The sequence below is a fragment of the Otolemur garnettii genome, unplaced genomic scaffold (genome assembly GCF_000181295.1).
Source record: "Otolemur garnettii isolate 467f Iridium unplaced genomic scaffold, OtoGar3 scaffold00174, whole genome shotgun sequence".
Taxonomy (NCBI): Eukaryota; Metazoa; Chordata; class Mammalia; order Primates; family Galagidae; genus Otolemur; species Otolemur garnettii.
Window position 1 is genome coordinate 1,104,992 of NW_003852569.1, and position 8,271 is coordinate 1,113,262.

The 8,271-nt window shown below is 46.3% G+C and overlaps 2 protein-coding genes across 2 annotated transcripts in view; one reads left to right on the plus strand and one right to left on the minus strand.

Moving 5' to 3' along the window:
• Positions 1-1,573, plus strand: part of TDRKH (tudor and KH domain containing) — an 18,749-nt gene extending 17,176 nt beyond the window's left edge. The window contains 5 exon segments of the mRNA XM_003804008.3: positions 272-486; positions 690-791; positions 1,062-1,158; positions 1,352-1,402; positions 1,405-1,573. Of these exon segments, the coding sequence (XP_003804056.1) occupies positions 272-486; positions 690-791; positions 1,062-1,158; positions 1,352-1,402; positions 1,405-1,478 (539 nt within the window). The 3' untranslated portion in view covers positions 1,479-1,573.
• Positions 1,574-4,490: 2,917 nt separating this feature from the next.
• On the minus strand, positions 4,491-8,068 carry OAZ3 (ornithine decarboxylase antizyme 3). Its single transcript, NM_001290317.1, is given in 5 exon segments — positions 4,491-4,750; positions 5,680-5,765; positions 6,232-6,407; positions 7,422-7,558; positions 7,839-8,068. Coding segments are annotated over 5 exon segments (705 nt in total). The 5' UTR covers positions 8,003-8,068; the 3' UTR covers positions 4,491-4,607.
• Positions 8,069-8,271: the final 203 nt, after the last annotated feature.

Genomic DNA, 8,271 nt, shown 5'->3' on the forward strand with positions numbered 1-8,271 from the left:
CCGGGCTGGGGATTCGAACCCACCACCTTAGGTGTATGTGGCTGGCGCCTTAGCTGCTTAAGCCACAGGCGCCAACTGTGCCTCTTAATAGAAAAACTTCCACACCACACATGGGAGGGATTCTTACATTCCCAGGCTTTGGGAACTCTGGAGACTTCTCTTTACCAGCACCAAAGAGTGGCAGTCATAAACCTGGCTGTCAGACCCATTGCCACCAAAGAATACACAGGTGCCTTCCTGAGTAGAGAGGGATAGTTCCAACTTCTTCCAGGTATAATCCCCACCCTGTCAGCACTGGCCCCTTCTGAGGTTTGCTCCTACAATCTTTTGCCAGGTGAACAGTGGGAAGAGGAAGCATTGGATGAATTTGACAGACTCACTCACTGTGCTGATTGGAAGCCCCTTATGGCCAAGATCTCTAGCTATGTCCACACTGGGGTCTCAACGTGGCCAAAGATCTACTTATATGACACTAGCAGTGGGGAGGTAGGACTGGAGTTCACTCCTTGATCAGTGTGTCTTCAGTATATTTACAGCCTTCTTTACTTCCCAGAAACCTTTATCTCCTGTTCACCATCCCCCTGAAGGAATGTCTTTAAAGTATCATTTCTAGCTCTTCTGCCTTGTTGCCTCCAGTTTACCTCTCATTCACAGAGAGAACATCGTTCCCTCTTCATTTCTCTTCTCAGAAACTTGATATTGGGCTAGAATTAGTTCGTAAAGGATACGCAGTTGAGATTCCTGAAGACATGGAAGAAAACAGAGGTGTCCCAGACATGTTGAAGGATGTGGTGAGTGAGCTGTCATCGGCATTTAGGGTGCTTTCTCTGGACAAATACAGTGCCTGGGAGACAGTGAGGGCTTCTAGGCATGACATTTTGTTAGCTTTCCTAAGCACTCTGAGCTGGTCGGTCCACCGGTTCAGCCAAGGAGGCACTGTCCCCCACCTCAACAGCCAAACCCAAGTGCCTTAACAGATCCGATAGAAAAATGACAGGGTGGCGCCTCCTTTTCCAATATCCAACATGTTCTTTCTTTTTCTCCCATTTTCATCCCCTTAGGCCGCAGACACAGATGCCTCTCTCATCTCTGTGTTCACTGAGACCGAAAAGAGTCCTGGAGGGATGACATATACCCTACCCTCCCCCAGCTTGTCGGGTACAAACAGCATTTTCTCCCTAGAGCATCTTTGGGGGTTACCTTTTCTCAATCTTTCTAAACTAGGGAGGTTAAGATTTGGTTCTTAGTCATGTCATTGAGCACCAAGAGGCCCATTTTTCTCTTGAGTCTTGCTGGTAGCACCTTGTAGAATTGAGTAGTGTCTAACTTTTTCCTCCTCACTACTCAATAGAACCTGCCTCTGTGTCTGGTCATAACCTTGAAGACAACTCCTCACTCTCAAGTCAGGACTCAGCTTGCACAGTCATCTCCTTTGCTGTGAGTGGAGCCATCATCTGTCTGTAACAACAGGAAAGTAATGAGGGTGACAACAGGGGCCTTGCTTGACAACTCCTTGCCTGTTCCCTGTCTTAATATGCTTCTGTGCAGCTGCTTTCTTATAGTTAAATTTGCAGTCAGATCGAGCCCTTTTAAGCTTTTGTGTTTTTGTGTGTTTGTGTCTTTGGCAGGATTTGGTGCCTGGAGAGAGGAGTTTTTGCTAAAGACTCATGCCGCCCTTCATTATATACACTGTCTGGCTTGCTGTGGACCACATCTGTTCTCCGTCCATTGGACTCCCAAAAAGTGTGGGCAAAGAGAAACAGATATACTCCCCGACTCCGCCTCTGATTTCTCCCCCACCCTCCACTGTCTGTACACTTCCAGGCTGTTCTCATCAGGCTCAGTCCCCTCTGCCCGTCACGATGCACACTGCTGCTAGGCTGTGTCCTTTTTGAGGCTGGGAAACAGCCAGAGTTTATCATTGAAAGTGATGATGCAGCAAACTGCTGACTCACCTTGTTTTGTTTTTGTTTTGTTTTTTAAGACAGAATCTCACTTGATCACCCTCAGTAGAGCGCTGTGGCATCTTAGCTCACAGCAACCTCAAATTCTGGGGCTCAGGAGATTCTCTTGTCTCAGCCTCCCAAGTAGCTGGAACTATAAGGGCTTACCACTGCTGACTCACCCTGTCAGGTGACTGTAGCTAAAGGAAGTTTTTGAGTGGTAAGCTCAAGGACTAGGCACTTGAACACTGTGTTTGAGTCAAGGCAAAGGCAAAAATCAGCAAAATTTATTTAAAAACCTTGAAGTGAGGCAGTGCCTGTGGCTCAAAGGAGTAGGATGCTAGCCCCATATACCGAAGATGGCGGGTTCAAACCCAGCCCCAGCCAAAAAAAAACCTTGAGAATTGAAGGTTCAGTTGCTGATGTTACTGGAGACAGGTTTTTGAAACTGTGCTCCAGCTATTTCTCTGTGAACTTTAGGTAAAATTCTAAAGGAGAGGAAGCTCAGGAAGTACTCTAAATTGCTAACATAGTACCCATATGTGTACACACACACCCATAGAGAACATACATAGTTACCTTTGAGTCATTTGGGGAGATTCTTTGCTGAATAAAGTTCTTGAGAAAATCTAAACCCAGATGCTGATTGAATCACAAGGTGGAAGCAGCCTATAGGGAAAGTGTCTTCTGAGTACAAATAAGATAAAAACTGCCTCCTTGCACGAAGGGACACCTCTGTGAAAAAGTGTCCCCCCATGTATGTGTCCATATTTGTTCCCTAAAGTTACTTCAGAAGTAGCCATTCACTAAGAACTCACGCCACTTTAGGCTGTGTGGGTAACACCTCACAGAACCTCCCAGTTGTTCCCCTGCCTCACTGACCACCTTCAGTTGACATGATCCTCATAGACTGGACATGCTCCACACATGTCAGTGCAGCAGGCCCAGTTCCTCATGCTGAGCAGTTTGTCACAGTCCCTTGGGTGGTCAAGGTACAGAGGTTCTACTGTGTGTGGAAGACAAAGCCTTGATTAGGATTCTAGAAACCTGGATTCCAGGAATAGACCCCACTGTCAACTTCACAGCTATAGCAGCCCATTTCCTTATAGCATCTTTCATTTATGATGGTATTGGGAGGCTGAGAACTTTGAAGGTGCTTGAAATAAGTATAAATGTATAGTAATGAGTGGTAGAAAAAAGTGGCAAATGAAATGGACCAAGCAAGATAAACTGTATAAGGCATCTGTATGCAATAATTTTTTTTAAATCTAGGGATTAGTGAGTTCTACCAATATATTACATGGCAACTATATTTTCCCACAACCACAATTTTCAGAATCTGTTTTCTCAGAAAAGTCTCTGGAAAGTACAGAGAGTCTGTACCTTGGAAAAATCCTTGAGGGGGCTTCCTCCACCCATCAACATTAAGGTTGTGGTTGCAATGAACTCACTGAGGCATGCTCAGCCCTGCTAGTCCCTGTTCCTTATTCCTCAGGGGATCTTTACTCTTAAGCAGGGGTCCTCAAACTTTTTAAACAGGGGGACAGTGAACTGGCTGGATAAATGTCCTTGGCGGGCCGTAGTTTGAGGACACCTGCATAAGGATAGCGGGCCCTGATAATATCACTCATAATTATGACTTCCTACTCTGGAGAATGAGTAGTGTCTCGTTTCTACCCATAACTTATTACTATGTCTAAAAGCCTGTCCTTTTAATACGGCCCTTAAGTCCTGTCAGTTTACGTCGCATTTTGATCAGTTCCTTGTCATTCTCTAATGCAGTCCAGTACTTGGCCTGATGTCTGGAATGCATCTTCTATGCTTATTTCTTTTTTCTTTTTTTTTTTTGAGACGGAGCCTCAAGCTATCCCCCTAGGTAGAGTGCCATGGCCTCACAGCTCACAGCAACCTCCAACTCCTGGGCTCAAGCGAGTCTTCTGCCTCAGCCTCCCAAGTAGCTGGGACCACAGGCGCCCGCCACAGCACTGGCCATTTTTTGGTTGCAGCCATCGTTGTTGTTTGGCAGGCCCGGGCTGGGGATTCGAACCTGCCACCTTAGGTGTATGTGGCTGGTGCCTTAGCCAATTGAGCCACAGGCGCCGAGCCGTCTATGCTTATTTCATCTGTTGATCTTCCCAGTGAGCCCAAGGATCCATGTGCCTTTGGTTTTCTCCACATTTAGGAGTCAGCACCTGTTTCCAATTTGAACTGAAATATACCTATCAAGGTCTAGTTTTTCTGGACTTCCTGTCCCTTGACAAGTGCTAGGTCAGTGGTTCTCAACCTTCCAAATGCCACAATGTATTTTCATTGTTAAAAAAGGGTCATGACCCACAGGTTGAGAACCACTGTGCTAGGTAATTGGTTAGAATAAATGGGAAATGATTTGGAGCAGGAAGGAAGGCAAATCCTTGGGTCCCTTCTCTCTCTGGTTCATGTTCCTCTGATATTTCCCGTCATGAGAAGTTTATTCTAGTCAATTCCGCCCTGAAAGTTTCGTGTTCCATGCCAGCCAACCCTACTATCCCCCCAAGAAACAGTGAACACTTCATGATTGCACTACCCTTTATTCCTAGGATGGAGGAAGGTGTCCCGAATCACATCCCAGGCCCCTGGTTCCCATGTGTCAGGGCTTCCAGCCCCTCAGAGTTGGAATAAGCATGTTCAGGGAGGCTCACTGGGCAGGTGGCCAGGGTCCCTTTCAAGGGGGTATATCATAAAGATGACATTGTCCCAGGGAGGGAGGGCGGGGTGATCCGGTCTGACCACCTCGAAGCCCATGTAGCTGAAGGCCCTCAGTAGGGCACCTGCAAAAGGGTAGAACACATGATAAGAATTCTCTTTGAAATGATACTCATATTCCCCCAGAGACCTGGTGTCTCCCACCAGGGTGTGGCCCTGGGAAGCAGTTCGGTACAGGTGGAAGGATGTCAAACACGGACTTTAACCTTTAACACTTGGCATATAACATTCTATGAGTTAACCCTTCTGAACTTCAGTTTTCTCTACAGAGAAAAAAAAAATTTTTTTTTTTTTTTTGAGACAGAGCCTCAAGCTGTCCCCCTGGGTAGAGTGCCGTGGCATTACAGCTCACAGCAACCTCCAACTCCTGGGCTCAAGCGAGTCTCCTGCCTCCGCCTCCCAAGTAGCTGGGACCACAGGCGCCCGCCACAACGCCCGCCTATTTTTTGGTTGCAGCCGTCGTTGTTTGGTGGGTCCAGGCTGGGGATTCGAACCCGCCACCTTAGGTGTACGTGGCTGGCGCCTTAGCCGGTTGAGCTATAGGCGCTGAGCCAGAGAAAAATTTTAAGATTATAAATTTTAAGATTAGATGAGATGTTTATGAAATGCTTAACATATGATAGCATAGTAAGCTCTGAAATGGTATCTATGAGTAGTTATTAACCATCTTTTTGTCTTGAAGGAAGAGGTTATAGTTTCTGTAACATATGCTCCAGGCATCCGGTTAAATACATTCTTGTGCTAAGTATATTTGTTTGAGATGCTTTCCATCCTGCTGTCACATCCCCAGATGGATTCTGTGTGATCTCACCAGCACTCCTTTAGTCTGCCTCTACCACCACCTGCTGGGGCCCCCTGACTGAGCAGAATGCCAGAGGCCTTAATTTCCTTTGTGATGGAAGACAAAAAAAGAAGGAAGAGGGTCTCCTACAAAGGAAAAGGAACTTTCCGGCTGCCTTGGCATGAAGGGGAAGAGAGGATAGCCAATCCCCACCTCTATCATTCCGATCATTTTGGAAGTTTACAAACACGGAGTCCACGTTGGTCTTCTCCTCCACATACTCCAGTGTTGCGGTCAAACTAGGGCCAGACAGAAAAACCCAGTTAGTGAAATGTTCAGCCAGCTCAATCCAGGACACCTAGTTGGAGCAGAAAAAGCTCATTGGTCAGTTTTTGCCCTCACTCAAGCCAGAAAATGAAAGTTGTTAAGCTAGTTTTGGTAGATTGTTCTATGAAGCCAAAGGATTGCAAACTACTAGACTGAGGCATAAACAGAACGGATCTAAGGACAAGGAATTGCTCTATTAACATGAACAGCTGGGAATGACTTCCTGTCATTCAACTATTTCTGGATCCCCACTTCTGTGTTTCTGAGTCCAGCAACTTCCCATGGAGGTGATCGTGGCTCAGCTCATAGGCTTGTCTGTGCCAGTTGAGGGGTTTGCCCGTATCCAACTCCTGAATCAGCTCTCAACTGATTATGACACAACAGAAGGGTGAAATCCCTACCATTTCCCTCCCCACACTCCCATACAGGCTTACTCACCTTTCCCGGTTGCCTTGATCCAAGGCCCGATATGGGATGTCCAGAAAGAGTCGGTGGTCACAGAGAAGGCCGTGCCAGTGGGCAGAGGTGTGGGGGGTGAGGCGGAAGTGGAAATCTAACTGTACTGGGGTCTGGTGGAGCAGGGGGTCAGTAGCTAGCACCGTCAGGTTCCCAGCCTAGAAAAGAAGAAACAAGAGTAACAGTCTTCTGCCTCTGTGTCCATCACCAGTACTCAATCAGATCCCAGGCAGATTTGTGTCTGTGGAAGAAAAGAAGGAGCAAATGGGGGCAACCCAGGAAAATTGGAGCCCAGGTCTTACAGATGCCCTGAGTCAAACAATCTGGAAGCTGGAGTAGAGGCAGTGTTATTGCAGCTAACCTCACCCCAGGAGTAAGCCATTTAGAGCTTACAGATGTTGGCTCAGCACCTGTACCTCAAGCAGCTAGATCTCCAGCCACATACATTGAAGCTGGTGGGTTCGAATCCAGCCCGGGCCTGCCAAATGACAATGACAACTACAGTCAAAAAAAAATAGCCAAGTGTTGTGGCAGGCACCTGTAGTCCCAGCAGCTACTTGGGAAGCTAAGGCAAGAGAATTGCTTAAGCCCAAGAGTTTGAGGTTGCTGTGAACTGTAATGCTACAGCACTCTATCCAGGGTGTCAGCTTCAGACTTTGTCTCAAAAAATAAAATAAAAAATAAAACTTACAGACGTTTACATTAGAGAGCTCATTGTTTAAACAAAACTCTTCTATCCATTGCCTTTCTGGCTAATAATACACTTCCACCTTTTCATCATATTGGTTTTCTCTACATTCTTCCATTTCTCACTTAAAATGCAGAAGTCACAATTAGCATATTATTGCAGCACGAGGTCATGTGCAGGAGTTCCAGATTCTGGACCCAGCCTAGCATCAAAACAGCTTTATGTTCCAGAAGTCCTAACCCCATCTGCTCTCCCTTTGTCCCTACTTGTTTTTGCATTCTGCTTTTCACTGCCAGCTGTATGGCCTTGATTTACCATCTCTGGGCCAGAATCCTTGTCTATAAAAACAAGTAGCTTTGACAAATGAGCACCAAGGTCTCATCTATCTCTAGCTTTCTATGATTCATTTCCCAACTTACTAATGCCCCTCTCTGCAAGGGGTCATCACAGCAAGCAAAGGGCAGCCCTGTCACAGTCCACTCACCGAATACAGTTCTTGAAGCTGGTTGTGGTTACCTTGTTCGGTGCTTCTGCCCACCTGGAGGCCTGCTAGGGACTCAGGAGCACTGGAGGCAATAACGGGGCCGGAGGGTCAAGTCCTCCTGTTCCTTATAAGTGATGCTATTGGGAAAGACACTGAAATTAGTTATCTCAGAATCTGTGAGGAGAGATTCATAACACCCAGATATATAGGACTAGGCTCTGGTACTATCTTCTGTGGATCAGCCTGTTTTCCATGTTCCCAGACCAGCCAGATGAAAACAATCTATTAAAGTTTCATGTCAGCCACCCACCCTATTTTGCTATTATCACTTCTTGCTATGTGGGAATTTCTTCCAATTTCTTTTATTTTTCCTTGTAATTTATATAAACAACTATAAATAGAGAGGAAAACAAATACCTCTTATAAGAAGGCAGCATCTTCTCCCGGAGGGTGATCCGGTATTTGTAACAGTAAAGGTAATAGGCGTATGGTGACCAGATTGGGTAGAGGTAGTTCCGTGTTTTTCCCCTCTTGATATAAGAAAGGGAGTAGGCAGAGGGGCGCCACCTGTTACAAGGCAGTTTTTCAGTTCAGTGCCTCCCTGAGGCAAAGTGAGGTTCAGAGATGAGCAGCAGAGTTTTAGCCAAACTGGTATCATTGTGACCCGGCAAGCACTATGACACGGATAGGGGTCAACCCCTATGTCACTTCAGGACACCACTCTGCTGCTCCCCACCCTCATATTCAACTAGTATTAACTTCCCTGCTATATGAGTGCTTGAAATACAATACTTTAAAACTTCTGTACTAGTTGCCAAACAGCCCTGTGTTAAGCACTTGTTGTGCCTAC